This window comes from Diceros bicornis, chromosome 24 (genome assembly GCF_020826845.1).
Source record: "Diceros bicornis minor isolate mBicDic1 chromosome 24, mDicBic1.mat.cur, whole genome shotgun sequence".
NCBI lineage: Eukaryota > Metazoa > Chordata > Mammalia > Perissodactyla > Rhinocerotidae > Diceros > Diceros bicornis.
Genome location: NC_080763.1, coordinates 46,711,603 through 46,729,485, shown reverse-complemented (window position 1 = coordinate 46,729,485; position 17,883 = coordinate 46,711,603). Strand labels below are relative to the sequence as shown.

The 17,883-nt window shown below is 43.5% G+C and overlaps 1 protein-coding gene across 9 annotated transcripts in view; it reads right to left on the bottom strand.

Annotated features, from left to right (window-relative positions):
* The window catches only part of PPP2R5C (protein phosphatase 2 regulatory subunit B'gamma), a 146,449-nt gene that overhangs the window by 58,638 nt on the left and 69,928 nt on the right, over positions 1 to 17,883 (bottom strand). For all 9 annotated transcript variants that reach the window (XM_058567715.1, XM_058567720.1, XM_058567714.1 and 6 more), the window contains one exon: positions 1,472 to 1,671. In XM_058567715.1, the coding sequence (XP_058423698.1) occupies positions 1,472 to 1,671 (200 nt within the window). The remainder of the gene's footprint in view (positions 1 to 1,471; positions 1,672 to 17,883) is intronic.

Below are 17,883 nucleotides of genomic sequence, written 5' to 3'. Positions count from 1 at the left end.
AAAGTTGTAGCCCTATCCTATACCATTAAAAAAAAAGTTCCAGGAGAATTATAAAATGTGTTGTGAACAACAAAGTTATGAAATTATTAGGGGAAAATATTAGAGATTTTTCTTTGTGATTTTGGGGTTTGGGAGGCCTTCCAAAATAACTGAGAGTTGAAATTAAGGACAGAAAGAAGATATTCTTCAATTTTCCTTAATCGGAATGAGCAAGGTTTTAAGAGTGTTTAGTGCTCAGTATATGTGCCTTTGACTATTCTTCAGGGGTGAGTCTGGGGAAGGAACCTACATGGCCCTTGCATCCCCAGGCTGGCTACATGCTGGTAAATTCTGAACTTTAAGAGTTAACAACAATAAATTAAAATAACGAAGTTGATCTCAACTTCTGACACAACAGATTGTGAACTACAAAAAAGAACATTATTTTCATCTTCTTTTTCCAAAGCAAACATACTAAAGTAAGAAATAAAGATATTTTAGGTCAACAAGACTAGTCAAATCTGAAATATATAGCTTTGGGGTAAAAAAAAATCAGTCACTTAAGAAGGAGTTCAATGAAAATCAGGATTTAAAATTTTATATTAAGCATCAAGGACTCTCTAATAACTAGGTAGCAGGAGTACTGATTTCAAAGGTGGACAAAATACCAACAATTAAAAAAAAACTCAACAGAAACTGGAGTTCAGTGTTAAACAGTAAGAGATTTTAGTAATGGCACCACATGAAATGTTTCCAGGTGTACTGACTGAGGTCACAGTGGGATCCTGAAAAGGACCTGGAAACAGGCTTGTAAAGTATGAGACCGCAGAGGACTGAGATTTGGGGGCTGAATGACACCAACAATGAACTAACTGCAGGACGACAGAGGCTGTCTCAGCCAATCAGGACTAACTGTCCTGACCCTAGCATTGACAGTGGAGGTTGTCTCAGCCAATCAGGGCAGACTGTCTTGACATCAGCATTGACAGTGGAGGCTGTCTCAGCCAATCAGGGCAGACTGTCCTGACCCCAGCTTGGTCCTCCCCTTATTTTAACTCCGCCCCATCATTACAATTTTCCTGCACATGTATGGACATCATGTTTACTTCTAAATTATATTTGTGCACTATTACATTAATGCTGCACATGTTAAAAAAAAAATTTAAAGAGGATGAGATAATAAATACAAATAAAAGTTCTAACACATCTATCCCCAAAGGTAGTTGTGAGGATTAAATGAGCTAACATACCTAAGGCACTTGGTCTGGTCCCTAGAAGGCACCCAGTTTCCCTCACTATTATCATCACTATCATCCAGGATACATTACAAAGAAGATTGTCATTCCTCATAGTACAAATAAAATTTTGGAACAGGAGGACTTTTTTGTGGGAATGTTGTGTTAGGCTCAAACGTCTTAGCTTATTCTAAGAATATCAGAGTCCTGTTTGCAACTCAGGGTTGGGACACGCTGGTTAAACTGTAATCACTTACCATGTGGACTACTTCTGGGTAAATAGGCTCTGTGATCACATTCCGATTGTGGGTGATGTATTCTACCATCTCACTTAACGCAGCTCGTTTTACTTCCTTCCACTTTAGGTCACTTAGTGGATCGGAAACAAAGTCAAAGAGGACACAACACTGACGTAACTTCTGGATAAAAAGCTTCTCTTGATCAGCAGGAGGAACATCTGAAAAGCAGAAAGCAAAGTATATTGATTGCATAGATGCTTAACCCAAAATTATTGTGAAACACTTTTAAGCCTTCCACTATTTTTATTTTGAATTAATAGAGCTTCAAAAAAAAAAAAAACAGAGTTGGGGTAGGGGTGAACAGAGGTTAGCCATTTGGAAAAGAAAAAAACAACAGCTAGTCTCTGCTCAGACCATATGTTTCATGTGATCAAGTTTCTACACTTTTTAACTCTTTGAAACTACGTCGAGAGTACTGTTCAAAATAAGTTCCCTCTAACGGCATTCATTCAACAAATATTATCTGAGCGCCAGTTACCACATGCCAGCACTGTGTGGGGCAATGGGACAAGAGGCAACGTACAAGCCCCAGCCTGGGGTCGGGGCACCGACACTCACACACGGGACAGCTGCGTACCACAGGTACAGGCAAGGCAAGGAAAGCCACAGGGGAAAGATGCTCTCAGGTCTGCTAGTGCTCTAAACTTAGAGGCGAAGGGCACGGTGGTTGTCCACTGGCTAGCTGGCAAACCTAGAGCAAGTGGCATCAGTCTGAGGCTTGTCAAAAAGAGCTGTTACAAACACTCAGTCAGAGTCACCACCCTGGTGCTCCACAGAGCACATTTCGTTCCTCATTCCGGGCTACAGTCAACACATGCCACATGTGAAGACGGATGATGATAATGACAACAGCAGTACAGAAACAGTGCACAGAATAACAACAATCACTATTACTTAGTGAGTGCTCACCTGGGCGACGTACTATACTAAAAGCTTTATACATATTTACATATTTTTTTCATGTAAACTTTACAATGACATAACAGAGATTAAGAAACAGGTCTAGAGGGTCATCGTAGGGGTGGAAAGTGATGGAGCTCTGAATGACTTTCCAGTATTCTGGGAAGTGTGGAAAACTTCTATCTGCCAGTGTGAGCTTGACAGCTTCCCGTGGTGAAGATGAGATCAGCGGTGCTAGTAATGTATGAGGATTTATTGACATACTGAAATGTGTCCAAGATTTACAAAATGTGTCAAAAGATTTGCATAACTCAGTTAACCAGTATTTTCCAAGCAATCAACAAATGGTGTCATACTATCATTCAAGGGCAAAAGAGCCATTCAAGGTACAAGATAGTCCACTGGATTTTAATGTAATAAAATGTACAGAAAACTCATTGCTATGGTTTCAGATTCCACACTGCAGGTTCCTTCTAGAAACCACCCATTTGTTAAGTTTGGTGTAATATCAAAGAAAATGTCCACAACTATCTGAAAAGGCTATTAAATTACTCCTCCTTTTCCCAACCACACATCTTCCTACACTTCAACCCAAACATATGGCAACAGACTGAATGCAGGAGCACACAGGAGAATCCAGCTATCTCCTATTAAGCCAGACATTAAAGAAATTTGCAAAAATATAAAACAATGTCACTAAATTTGTTTTTGTTTTATAAAATATGGCTATTTTCGTAAAATATGTTATTTCTGTTAACATGCAATAAGTTTATTATTTTTAATGAATTAATAAAAACATACTTAAAATTTTTTTTCTGGTTTAGTTTCGAATATGGTCAATATCAGTAGCTAAACCAACATAAACAAAACCTCTTTGGGGTCGTACATAATTTTCAGGAGTGTGAAGGGGTCCTGAGATCAAAGCTGTTGGGACCCACTGCCCCACCCCACCCCAGTGCGTGCCTCGGCGACCTACGGGTTTCCTGCTTTCATCTGCTTGTGCTCTCCCACCTCTCTTCACACCATCCTCCCTGCTCCTCTTCCCTTCCTACCCCTAACTGTCCGCTTCCTGTTCAGGGTTCTTCTACAAGGCCTCCCCTTACTACCAAGTTAGATAAGACATATTACTTGAGCCCGTCCTTCAGCACTTCCTATTGCATAAACAGTTAGCTGTCTTGCTTAGCACGTCTTACTTCCCCAGCTGATGCTTTCTGAGGGCAGAGGGCAGGTGCCAGGTGATTATGTTTTCTAGTTCTCTCTATCCTGTAATGCCCAATACGGAGCCTTGCATACAGCAGGCACTCAGACATAACTGCCTGAATAGACCCATTTCGTGGGAAGCTTTCGTTCCCCTAGTTCCGGCACTGCATGCAGAGATAAGAAGCACGCAGCTGGGCAGTGGGGTTACAATATACCACCTAAAGGATACTCAGGAGACCATGGAAACAAAAATTTGATTCATCAACATTCTGGGTACTCAGTGACTGTTCAATCATTTTATTATTATTATTTTTTAATTTTTATTTTATTTATTTTCCCCCCCAAAGCCCCAGTAGATAGTTGTATGTCATAGCTGCACATCCTTCTAGTTGCTGTATGTGGGACGTGGCCTCAGCATGGCCGGAGAAGCGGTGCGTCGGTGCACGCCCGGGATCCGAACCCGGGCCGCCAGCAGCAGAGCACACGCACTTAACCACTAAGCCACGGGGCCGGCCCTGTTCAATCATTTTAAATGAGTAACACTTGCTACAATGTTTGGGTCTCATATTCAAATATCCAGCCTTTAAAAAAAAAAAAAAAAAACCTCTCATTTTCTGAATTACCTCCTTGCCTACCTTCAGTCCTCACTCAACTCTGTAACTCTGTTCATCCTCCAGTTTGCCAGGATCACCTTAAATGAGCTAATTTTGTAGTCACAGCTTGTATATTTGGAACCTTCTGGCATTCTCATGTTCTTGGCACTGTAGAGAACTAAGACGCCCACATTTACCCCTTACTCAGGATGTACTCACAGCGTGGCTTCTCAGAAGTGGCCAGGTGAGCCCTGTAGGAACACTTCCTCCATGAACGCTTATAAGGACAGTTATAAGTTATAAGGACCCCTATAAGGCAGCACTGTTACACCCATGTGGAGACGAGGACACAGACACTGGGAGTTCAAATGCCTTGCCCAGGGCCACAAAGCCAGTAAGTGGCAGAGCACAGACATGACAGTATAATATACTCTAAAACAAGGGCATTGCAACTCAAAAGGATGTTGGGATCATTCAGGGTGGTGTCAAAGAAGTCTTATATTCGTCAAAAGTTCCTGAAAACATCATTCACTTTCTAAACACAGTCCAGTAACTGACATTCAGAATAGAGACTCAGTTGTCACAAAAACACTAAAACAAATCTATTACGATCAAGAAGGAGGAAAGACGGCCGGCTGGGTGGCGAAAGTGGTTAAGTGCGCACGCTCTGCTTTGACGGCCCGAGGTTCTCGGGTTCGGATCCCGGGCGTGCACTGACGCACCACTTGTCTAGCCATGTGCCACCACTGTGGCAGTGTCCTATATAAACTAGAAGAAGATGGGCACAGATGTTAGCTCAGGGCCAATCTTCCTCGGCAAAAAAAGAGGAGGATTGGCATCGGATGTTAGCTCAGGGCTGGTCTTCACACATACACAAAAATGTTAAAAAAACAAAAAAAAAAAAGGAAGGAGGAGCAGAGTAGAAATGAGTAGAAATTTTATGAAAAAAAGATTTTATCCAAAATTCTTCTAAACAGCAAGAAAAATCTCAACTTTGTGGAAATTACGTTAATTCTTCCAGGGTTCCAGACAGCTAAGGTGTTACTGTACTATTTTCATTTAAAGTTTATCAAAAAGTTTGTGATTATAATCTCATGAGCTCTCTTATTTTTATTTTTTAAAACCTTATTTGGCTATTTTTACAATTTCACTGTTTAGAAAAAAATTATAACAATCAAATTGAGTACAATAATAAAAATATTGCATCCTTACCTCCTGTCAAATATTTCCATATTTGTCTGAATGAAAGCTAACATAGCTTCTTATTGGTCAGCATATTTAAAAAATCTTTATTTTCTGCTGTGTTAACAGGACTGCACCACTGGGAGATAAAAATGAGCAGAGGTGGTGGAAGAATATGCTTTATACTGTTACGTATTCCGATTTTTTAACAGTATAAATGAGTTACTTTTCTAACTAAAATTTAATAGTCTTTAAAAACCATTACGTTAGCATCGCTAATCTTGAAAGAAGAAAAGGGTATGATGGAATATAACTTGTACTGGACTTTACTCTTCTGATTATCCATGCAATGTGAATGAAAGGTTACAACTAACCAGGACTGACACGGTTGGTATGTTATACTTCAGTGTTTGCCATTCAAGACTGCCCAACTCGTAAGTTATAAACCATGACCCTGAATTTGACCCAAATCTTACAATCACTTCTATGAAGCAGAATAAAAAAAGAATAATGGATTTTGAATTCTGCCCACGAATGACAGCGACTTCCTTTAATTTTAAATTGTATATAGACTAATAACATCGACACACTTGTTTCAGAACATACTAATGAGCAGTCTTGATCCCAACAGAGAGCATCAACTAAAGAGCACAGCACGAGACGGCTGCAGCCTGTCAGCGTGGCCAGGACCCCAGTGACAGGGCCCTCTAACCAGCAAGGGTGTGGAAGGACACCTGCCCGGGAATGGTCCAACACTACACTGAAATTGCTGATCTAAGAGAAGGAAGAACATAAAAGACGCCATCACTTTTTTGGATGGAGAACATTCTTACTTTCTTTTATTATTTTTTTAAGTTAAGAACGATAATATTCCTCTACACAAATAGTATTACAAGCACCTCATGTTTGTATAAATCTTTTTAGCCCCCTCCTCAGTATTTTCATTGATTTGCTATTGTGAACTCAGGATACTTTCCAATTATTTCAAGGTGAATCCTTAATGATACCAGGAGCAAATGTAGGGACACACTCATGCGAAACCTGTAGTGGAAGAGGAGTGGAGAAGACATTGACGCATGGCATCTGAAACAACACCAAGAAGGCGGAGATAAGAACGTATTGTTCTTTCAAAAATATATTTACTAAAGGGAAGCCTGTAATTAATAAATGACATATACAGATGCTTAATGAAGGCCACCATTAGAGTAGGGTGGAAGAACTCATTTCTGGCTTTGTGTGTTCCTGGTCCCCACAGTGAGGGAGGGAGGCATGCTTACACCAGCAGCACCAGAGCAAGCTGTAAGGAATGGACTCGTTCCACTGACCCCTGACCTCCAAAGTTGGGGGACGCCCCGGGGGTGACCCAAGGTGGTAACAGCAGAACTTCTACTTATAGTTTCTTCTTCTACAAAGAATAAAAAAATGAGATGTACTAATATTTAATATACAAACTGACACACCCTGGAGGTGTGTGCTTGAGACTGCTCTCCTGCCAGGCATCAGTCATCAGGAGTTTGGAGACCACTGCTAGGCAATAAGAAGCCACCACAGGCTTTTTATAAGTGAATCCTAAATGGCTAATCATCGCACAGCCAACTTCACAGGCGTTTCAAGCAAATGTGTACCTCAATTACAGAAGGGACTGACAGACGTGACATACTACATTTTAATCACCAAATTGTAGTATATGACATAAGGCTCAATTACTAAATTACAATAGGCAAAGAGGCATCTGTGAACTCTGTGGATAGAAAAATGACAAAAAGAAAAAAAAAGCCAAGCCCACTTCTACATGACAAGTCTTGGTGGTGAAAAGAGACACTCTAAGATACAATAAAGGACCAACTTTCAGCATGACAGCTGAGAAAGACAGAAGAACCAGGTCTTTCTGATTCACAGATGATGGCTTTTTCCAAATAATCATGACCCTACTGAAACAGAGACAGAGCTGAGAAAACTACAAGCCTAGAGCATGTCAACTCAAGAGACGCCCCCAAAGGTACATGCTCACGAGGGTGGGAAGGAACTACTTCCTGGTCACTTAATATTCACTAAGCAGCTGAAGCAGCTGGATTTTCAAGGAGAGACCAGTGTAACCACACCACCTCTCTAAGTGTTCATGCCACCTTCTTAAAGGCATTGTGTGTGGGCCCACGAGGGTCTATGAAAACATGCAAGTTGTGAGGCCATAGACAAGAGATATCTCATCCAGAACCGAAATGAACAAGCAAACTCTCCAAAAGGAAAGAGCCAAACCTTCAGCTCTGGCATCATCTTGTCTTTCTAATATATTTACTCTTAGTACAAAGCAAGTAGGAATAAAGGCGAATCCTGGCCCTGAGCTAACATCTGTTGCCAGTCTTCCTCTTTTTGCTTGAGGAAGATTGTCCCTGAGGAAACATCCGTGCCCATCTTCTTCTATTTTGTATGTGGCAGGCCGCCACAGCATGGCTTGATGAGCAGTGTGTAGGTCCACACCCGGGATCCGAACCCGCAAACCCCGGGCTGGGCCCAGTTTTGAGTATTACTTTTGTACACAGCTACCTTGCTTAACTCTTACGAATTCTACTAACGTATCTATAAATCTCTTTGGTTTTCTGTGTATGCCATCCTTTCATCTGCAAATACCGACACTGTTTTTTTTCTTGCCTGAGCAATGCTGCAAGGATGTGGCAAGAGCGGTACCCTTCATCTCTTCCCCATCTCAGAGGGACACTCTCAGTAGTTCACCATCGAGTTTGATGCCTGGGCTAGGACTCCATAGATAACATTTACCAGACTAAGGAACTGACCTATAGATCCATACTATCCCAATCCATATCCCAACAGAGACTTTTGTGGAACCAGATAAGTGGATTCTAAAATGTATGTAGAAATGCCAAGGGCCAACACTACCCAAGACTCCCTGGAGAAGAACAACGGAATGGGGGACTTGCTGGTCTAGAAATCTAGCCTTATTGGAAAGCTTCACTAATGAAAATAGCCAAACCCTGAAGCGCCACCGAGAACAAAGTCCAGGACAGGCCTCTGCATGTATGAATACTTGATTAATGACAGAAGTAGACTGCAGAACAGTGCAGAAAAGTCAGTCAAATATGGCACTGGGACAGGTAGGTACAGGGCGACATGAAGAAAGGAAGGAAGGGAGGAGAAAGAAAGACAGAAAGAAAAGAAAGTGGATCGCATTATGTAAAAAATAAAAAATAAGCACCTGGTGGGTTATAGACTTAAATCTCAAAGACAAAACTCTAATGCTTTTAGAAAATGATACAGAAGAATATCTCATGTAGAGAAAGAAGGCCTTAAGATATAAAAAACAGTAATCATTAAAAGACTGATAAAATGAACTATATAAAATCAATTTTTTGGGCCAGCCCCGTGGCTTAGCGGTTAAGTGCGCACGCTCCGCTACTGGCGGCCCAGGTTTGAATCCCAGGCGCGCACCGACGCACCGCTTCTCCGGCCATGCTGAGGCCACGTCCCACATACAGCAACTAGAAGGATGTGCAACTATGACATACAACTATCTACTGGGGCTTTGGGGGAAAAAAGGAGGAGGATTGGCAATAGATGTTAGCTCAGAGCCGGTCTTCCTCAGCAAAAAGAGGAGGATTAGCATGGATGTTAGCTCAGGGCTGATCTTCCTCACACACACACACACACAAAAAAATCAATTTTTTTTCTCATCAAGACACCACCAAGAATGAAAAGACAAGCCACAGAGTAGTGGAACTATTAGAATACATATAGACAAGGGACTCATGTACGGAATATATAAATACTTCCAATAAATCAGTAAGAAAAATCCAGAGTACCAACAGAAAAGTAGGCAAAAGTCTTAACCAGGCACTTCACAAAATATACCCAAATGGCTAATCACATGTGAAACAAGTGCCACTCATTAATAACCAGAGAAACACAAACTGAAACCACAATGAGGTGCCATTAGACACCCAACCAGTCTGCAAACATTAAACAGTCTGACGACAGACCTATGGAAGGAGGTGTGTTGAGCTGCAGTTCTCACACACTGCTGAGTGGGGCTGCAGGTCTGGCATGATCAAGTGCAGTGGCACACATACGTGCCCCATGAGCTGGGAACTGCGTTCCCAGACACATAACCCAATGAAATTCAGGCACACGTGCACCACAACATACGTAAAAGAATGTTCACAGCAGCACTAACAGCCCAAACTGGAAACAACCCAGATGTCCAGCATTAGTGGGTATTATATAATATCCCAAACTATGGACTGAATGAAATACAGCTATACACAATATGGATAAATCTTACAAAATACTCTGAAAGAGGTGAGATAAAAAGGATTTATTCAGTATGATTTCATTTATATAAAGTATAGAAATAGGCAGCTCTAAAGCCTACACAGGACCTACAGGGGTTTCTGGGGTGCCAGGTCTGGGTGGTGGTTACATGAGTATTTGCTTTATAATTATTCATTATACTCTATATTGGTTTCATAAGCTTCTGTATGTGAATTATATTTCAAGTTAAAAAGACTACAGAATATGTGCATATGGCAAAAAAACAAAACAAAACCCTGAAAAGCACATAAGAACACACAGTGAGATGCGACTCTCCTTCCGCCACACCCATCCTCTGCCTCCATCTCTCCCCGCAAAGGCAGCCGTGGCGAGTTCCTGTGTTCCTGGAGAGCCACAGCACGTGCATACTCCAGGCATACGTGTATAAGTCAGTCTTTTCCACAATTGCTTTAGATGAACCAACAATGACAACCTCCCAACTAACCTTGATTGACTTGAGACTGAAACACACACACCCATCCCAACACATGTTCTAACTTTCTTCTACATAATGTTTATGTTGAAGAATTTAAACTGTTTTTTTTCTTTTTTTTTTGGGAGGAGGACTAGCCCTGAGCTAACATCTGATGCCAATCCTCCCATTTTTTCTTGAGGAAGATTGGCCCTGGGCTAACATTCGTGCTCATCTTCCTCTACTTTATACGGGACACCGCCACAGCAACACTCGACAAGCAGTGCGTCAGTGCACGCCTGGGATCTGAAGCTGCGAACCCGGGGCCGCCAACGTGGAGCACACGCACTTAACAGCTGCGCCACCGGGCTGGCCCCTGATATATTTTTTTTTATTTGAAAAATTTCCCAATCAAGATGAAGTTCTAAGTGATCTCTAATTTTTTTCTATTTATATAAAGTTTCTCTCTCTCCCTCTCAAAGATAAGACCAGCAATTATGATCCCAAGTGTAATATAAAGCATGTGGTATGACTTGTTTATCAGATCTACAGCATCTTATGTGAAGCAACTGAGACATGGAAGCTAAGGTCTCAGCACAGGCCCCAACCTTGACAACGTAGCCTGTATCATAAGGAATTAACGTAAAAATTTTCCAACACATACACGCCAGGCACTGGATTAGACACTAACAACACAGAGATAAATTAAAATACGAGACAATCTAAAAGAAAAACAACTAAGACATGTGAGACCTGCTGTAACTGAGGCAGCCGTGTGAGGTGCGATGGGGACCCCAGGGTTTGCAGGACAGGAGTGCAGCTCAGGGAATGGCTTCTCGGGGAGGACTTGAGCTTGGCCTTGGAGGGTGGGCAGGAGCCACCTCTGAGTCAGTTTGGGGAGGCTGAGGCCCCCCGTGGAGGGACTGAGGCCAAGCCAGCAGGGAAGACTTCATCTATAGGTGCCCGCTCTTCAAATCAGAGGGCCTTGAAGTTACAGGACAAATTAAATAGGGTACATTTTCCTGGAAAATCCATTTTCCTCAAAAAGACAGAACCTTAAATGAGGACAATACTGATTACATTTTACTAACTGTAAATTAATCATACTGGATTCTTAATCATAAATTTTCATAAAGGAGGGATTTTTGTCCCATTCACCATTTTATCCTCAGTACCCAAGATTGGCCGAGCACACAGTGGGGCCTCAAATATTTTTTGAATGAACAAATCAATCGGAAGAAAACAAATTCAGGTAATTTAACTGAGAGGTACCATAATTTAAAACATATTTATATTAAAATAATGACACACGTATCAGAGTAGAATGCAAAGTCTACATAAACTTAAGATAAAATCAAGTAGTTCAAAGAAACTCCTTCTAATAGGCATTTCAGCACTCTGGACTCTCAGAGGTACTTTGACAGAAAAATCTGAAAAGTACTGTGAGGAGATGGATTTGCACTGTAGACGGTTTTGTTTTTGAGCTAACATCTGTGCCAATCTTCCTCTGTTTTGTACATGGGATGCTACTACAGCATGGCTTGAGGAGCAGTGCGTAGGTCTGCACCTGGGATCTGAACCCGTGAACCCCGGGCCGCCAAAGCAGAGAGTGCAAACTTAACCACTACGTCACCGAGCCGGCCCTGTAGATGGTTTTTAAGCAGATGAATGACACAACTTGATCTGGGAATAAGAAAGATCTCTCAGAGGTGACACAGAGGGACTGAAATTAAGATGCCAGAAGCAGGAAGAGGTACTTCCAAAGACAAGGCTACAGTCTATGAACCAGATCCTCAGTCTTCTCCTGAGGTGGTCACGACGCCCAGGCTCTGGCTCCTCCAGCCCGGCCTGGCAGGGATCATTTCTGGTTACAACGATCTCTTACTCTATAAATCTAAACTTCTACAACTTGAAAGTACGATAAACATAACTGAATGGAATATTCACTCCTGTGTAGAGGAAGTTAACTGATAACTTCTACCCTGACCCTTAGCACTTACAAAATTTCAAAATTGAGTTAATCCTCTCAAACTGTTCCTACCTTGGCTGACGATTTTCAAAGTTACAATAAATCTTTCCCAATGTCAAAATGTAAGTATCCACCATTTTATCCATTCTAATACATACATTTCCATACTAACATCCCCAAAAGCCAGTTGTGTCTTTCACTTGATGGTTGTTTTCTCTGTCTTGGTAATCCTTAAAAAATGGTTTGACCTACAATCAGTGGTGTCTTAGACTTGATGAGATGTGCTGGTTTAACTTCACCATACATACGTACTATGCTCTGCTTGGGTTTCTCAGTGGATATTATTTCATTTGAATACAGCCCATGTGCCCCCTTCACGTTCTGTCTATACCACGTGACACAAAGGAGTTGAAGTAACCACCCGGTAATGGGAAGCAGAGAGGACTTTAAGAACACCTTCACTATCCTCAGAGTGTTCATTTGTTTAAGAATGCCGAGTGCCGTCTACTGGCAACTATCTTTTGTTTGCTGGGGTTCCAAGAGACACACCCCAGAAGCAGCAAGCATTCCTTCCTGCCCTCGGTATACTGAAAGGCATCTTCCAGTCCTTCTAGGGGGAATCCCAGTGCTCGGGCAAAATAAAGCGCTGCCTGCCAAACTAATTTGGGTATAAATTTGGCAAAGTAAGGCTGACCAGCAGCTTCCACCTCGACACTTCTGCTTCAAACACGCTGGGTTAGAGACAACCTGTGGCTCAAAATCCACAATGAATGCTCCCTTTTCAAACCCCAATTCTGTAGTTCCAGCTTTATTATACACATTCACCAAGCCGATATCCTCCTTCCTGAAGGAAACGAGCTCCTCCCTCCGGGGCCAAGTTTGGGGACAAGCGGATCTTGTGTAAACCCCACAGCCAGCGGTTTCCCCAGACCTGAGGCGTTGCTCCATGCTGTTTGAGATCCTCCCTCCTTTTTCATTTTTTTCTGCATTTGCACACAAAGAAAGGGGTAGTAATCATTTTCCTCACATCTTCCCACCATCGACCCCCAACTCACCATCTCTTAATTACAGTATAATTTTATAACGCAGATATTTTCATTTCAAAAAGCAGTGGCTGGAGCCAAGGTCTAGTTCATTCATGTTCTTCGGCAAGAACTGGCTGCCTCTACGAGGGACTGGATGGGGAAGGCGGTGGGGAGAGGACAGCCCGAAGGAGTGCGGTCAGACTGAGATAAGATCAGGGCCAGGAAAGACTGGTTTCCTCAGAAAAGCTCCTAATTATGCCAAGCGAATTTTTTAGTGAAGGAAGTCACAAGGAAGAAACAAACTGATTTCTAGTCTAGACTCCGCCATAATAACACGGTGAAGTCGTGATGTCATTCTAAGCCTCAGGTTCCTTAAACTATAAAACTTCTTGCAGACACACACGTATATTCAGGGATGTGTCCCTACCTTGGTACAGGTGATACATAAGAGAAACTGAAGAGATGTTAGCTGAATTTGAAGCCTTGGCTTTTTTATAGGGAAAGATGAAGACAAGTCAAACTCCTAGGAAGAAAGACACAAATCTTAAAGAGCGTGATCTGTTGACACAGTGCATATTTCTTGCTTAAGAACTTAGTTCTAGAACGCCTTGTGGGGAACAAAGTTAGACATTCACCATCGGTGCCAATTAGTAAATGTTCAACACCTCTGGTTATATCACTTCACCTCCCACTTAGAGTAGCATTTTTTTTTTTTTTTTTTTCTTTTGTGAGGAGATCAGCCCTGAGCTAACATCCGCCAATCCTCCTCCTTTTTTGCTGAGGAAGATGGCCCTGGGCTAACATCGGTGCCTATCTTCCTCCACTTTATATGGGACGCCGCCACAGCATGGCTTACCAAGCAGTGCGTCGGTGCGCGCCCGGGATCCGAACCAGCGAACCCCGGGCCGCCGCAGCGGAGCGTGCGCACCCAACCGTTTGCGCCACCGGGCCGGCCCCTAGAGTAGCATTTTTGATGAAATATTAAATAATATTACTGTACCTGGTGACCAATAGCTCATTTACCTAAAGCACAAGGGCACGTGTCACTTCATAAAAAGTAACTGCTTTTATTACACCTGACAAATAAGAGACTGCCTAAGGAAGGTTCGAGAACTTTTACTATGTTTACCAGCAGACAGAACAGTGTAGAGTTGTAAGGAGGATATAATGAAAACATACACATTTTTTTCAGTTTTTAGTTTATGATCTCCACTTCCTTTCTCTGTGTCTCAAATAGGCAGGAGTGGTTCTTTCTGGACACGAGCTCTCTCATGATGAATTTTGGGCTCTTCACACAGGATGTCTGGCCCAGAGCTGCAGCAGGAAGGATCGATGAAGGACACAATCAAATAAGCCTTGAGGGCCTGTGTGCCAGGACCTGCAGAGAGAGCCCTGGAAATCGGGGCCCTAAAGTCATACAGATGCCACGACATTACGGGAAACCATGAAATTATGGACCGTGTGCATGTGTGTGCGTGTGCACCCTTTGGGGGTTGCGGGAGTGAGGCAGATAAATACTGGTGCCAGACCCCTCTAGTCTCCCCTCCTAGGAGCTGCTGACCTCCTCATCTCCACATATGTCCACTGCCCCACTCCTCTAGGATTAGTATTAATTAATTAGTGTTAATATACCCATGCTGGGTTCCAGTCTTCCTCTTATCTAGCCATCAACTAATCCCTGCTACGAGGCCAATAGTATTAGAGATACCAGTCAATAAAGATGAATGACAGTTCTTCCTGTCTCCAAGGGCCCAGTGGCACTCTGATGGCGGGGAGTGGCCTATGCCCTCCTAGGGACTGGACAAGCCTTCCCTGGGGGCTTTCTGACTGGCTCTGACACGCAACTCAGCCTCATCACTGTAATTGAGCTGTTGTTTGGGCAGGACTGCAGAGGCAAAGAGCGGGCACAGCACCCTCCACCTCTGCCGTGCCCTCAAAAATAACAAGCACTCAACATATGTGTCACATAAACTAATGATGTCGACAAAGACAAAACTGCAGGTGCTCATGAACAGTGATTTCCACAGTCCCGTGCAGGGGCATCCCCCGGGGGACAGACATTCCTCTGAGACAGGGTACCCCTCAGGCCAACTTGATGGGATAACCCGTGTGGAGAGACAAGAAAGAATCCCGAGGCATAAATTAAATGGAAAACTTATACACTGCTTAAGCCTGTCACTTTACTGTCTCAAGTAATATATAAATTATAAAGAGAAGGATTTTAACTCAGAGCTTGGATAAAATAAGACAGAAAAACTAGATGGCTGCTGTGGTAGGAAGACAGGCCTGCAGCAGGTCCGTCCACCTGTGCCTGCCAGGTGTGACTGGCCATGGGCCTGGTCCCATATCCATGAAACTGGAGGGTAATCCTGGGCTGACACGCAGCACCACGCACACGCCCATGCTGGCACTCCCTCAGACGTGGGACCCTTTATGGCAAGTGGCAGGGTAATTAGTGGTGACACATGGCTATACAACACAACCCTCCCCCACATCCCTTGTCACAGGGGATGTCATGGCTGAGGCAGTGAGTCTAGGTGGGTCCTTAGACAGAGCACACACAGTTGAAGGCCAAATGCCAGGCTCGCGGCTCACTCCCATTTCTCTAGGAAACTCTCCAGTGGCGGCTCACCCACCTGGCAAAGCAAACCACTGAGCCAGGTAACCCATCTGGAGCACGCTGGCACCCAGCCTTTCTCCGTTAAAGGGTGGGACGTGTGCACGGAGACACTCTGGCCATGGACTACAGGCACCCTGCTCCCAATTACATCACACTCCCCAAATCACACACAGTTGTGATACTTTTAGCCCATTATCCCAGTAGCTGACCAAAAGGTTCATTCTGCCTTTGGAGGGGAATATGCAACCTAAATATTTGATGTTTTTATTATTAGTTAAAACAAGAAACACTCTAGTGTTTCGGGATGTGTTGAAAGACACACATAAATAGCTAATCCTTTTCTATATATTTCATTCCAAACAGCACAGGAAACTGAGATTATGCTTTGAATCATATATGTACACACTTCCATTCAATTCCTATTTTCTTGATGTGTGGCAGGATTTGGCAAGGAGAAAAATCTGCTGGTATAATGAGGGCTCTGCTTGGGGCAATGTGAGTTGTTCCCGGACCCGGGGGACCTGCGCAGGGCAGGAGGCAGAGGCACACATAAGAAGTTTGAGGAGGGAGCTGCAGCCTCAGCCGTCTTTGAGGCAGGGGAGGTACAGGATAGGACAGGATAAGCGTGCTCCTTCTTCAAGTCTAAGCCTGAGCAGGCCGCGGGGACAGCGAGATAGCAGCCTCCGGTTGATCTCAGGGCCCTGCCCCCTGGTCTGGCCTGCTGCCCCAGTTGGCCTCAAAGGGTCCCCCCTCGGCAGGCCCTTCCCTCCCCTGCCTCCCAGGAACTCTGAACTGTCTCTACGTTTGAAATCAGAAGTATTTCACTACAAAAGAACACCACATCAATGTAGCCACCAATGGAGGCCCCTGTCCGGACACAGAGAGCACTCATGGGACCAGGGGCACGACAAGGCCCCAAGATGAGTCAGCTCCCATGTTCTCCAATGTTGGAGCTGCAGACAAATTTGGTGACCTGAGCTAGCGCAGCTCAGAAACCTCCATATCTAGTCCTCTGAATTCTATGTTTCCGTACAAAGTACTTGCAAGGACTTGTTATTTATGGTCCAAGTTTTATAGTTAAATCTAAAAACTTATGCTCGTGGCACTCTGAGGTCATCACTAGGTGCAGTGGCCCCCTCATTTCTAACTTTGAATCCTGCGCTTACAAATATTTATGAAGCCCCCAGACACAAGGCCGCAGTAGGACGAGGGCATTAAAGAACTCGGTAGAAAGCAGGACGCCGGGGCTGGAGTCCCAGCTCCACCTGTTACCACCTTAGTGACCTCGGGCAGAAGACTTGCTCTTTTTGGGCCTCAGTTTCCTGAACTGTAAAATGAGGATAACTGTACCTGGTGGGGTTGTTGTGAATTAACAGATGTGATGTGCTTAGACTAATGCCTGAAACAGAATATGTCCTCAATAAACGTTACTTGTTTTTGTTTTTTTGTTAACCAGATGCAGTGACTTGTTGGCTTCTATCACTCAATCTTGTTTATGCTCCTATCCTTAAAAATGTCCATTACAGAAGCAACGTTTTTCATCCTCTCCAGGCATTTCCAAGCAGGCCACTAATGCACTGCACTCAGCAACTAAATCTGTAGCTAACAAAAGGCGGAATCTCAATCTGATGGCGTCTGGTTGTGCATAACACAATTACGTGGATGTGCTGGCAAATAGCACAGCGACCGTGCTTTGCTGTTCTGCTTCTTAGAACAGTGCAGGCCACTGAAAGAGGCTGAATGAACCCCAAATCCAATTATGGCACATGTGCCTGCCAGGTCACGGAGGAGCCAATCTCTCTGACGAGTTCATGGACATTTTAGTACTATCAATTTGTGGCATAATGAGATTTGAATGGAAAAATATCCTCAAAGTTTGATAGGTTTATAAAGGATTATGGTGGAGACAGTTTTTTTTGCAGGGGGGAGGGGTGGTGGTGCTGGAAGCTCACAAGGGTAAAAAAGATAAAACTGGAAAGCAGCAAGCAGACCAGGGCAGCAAGGGACACTGCTGTGGACCAGATGTGACCAGTGGCTTGACATTCCTGGGCCTCAGTTTCCACACCTGAAAAATAAGGTTCTTTCTGGCTCTATGGGACTGTGAAAGGGTGCTTCTCTCTGAGACCAGCATGCTCGCAGCAATTCC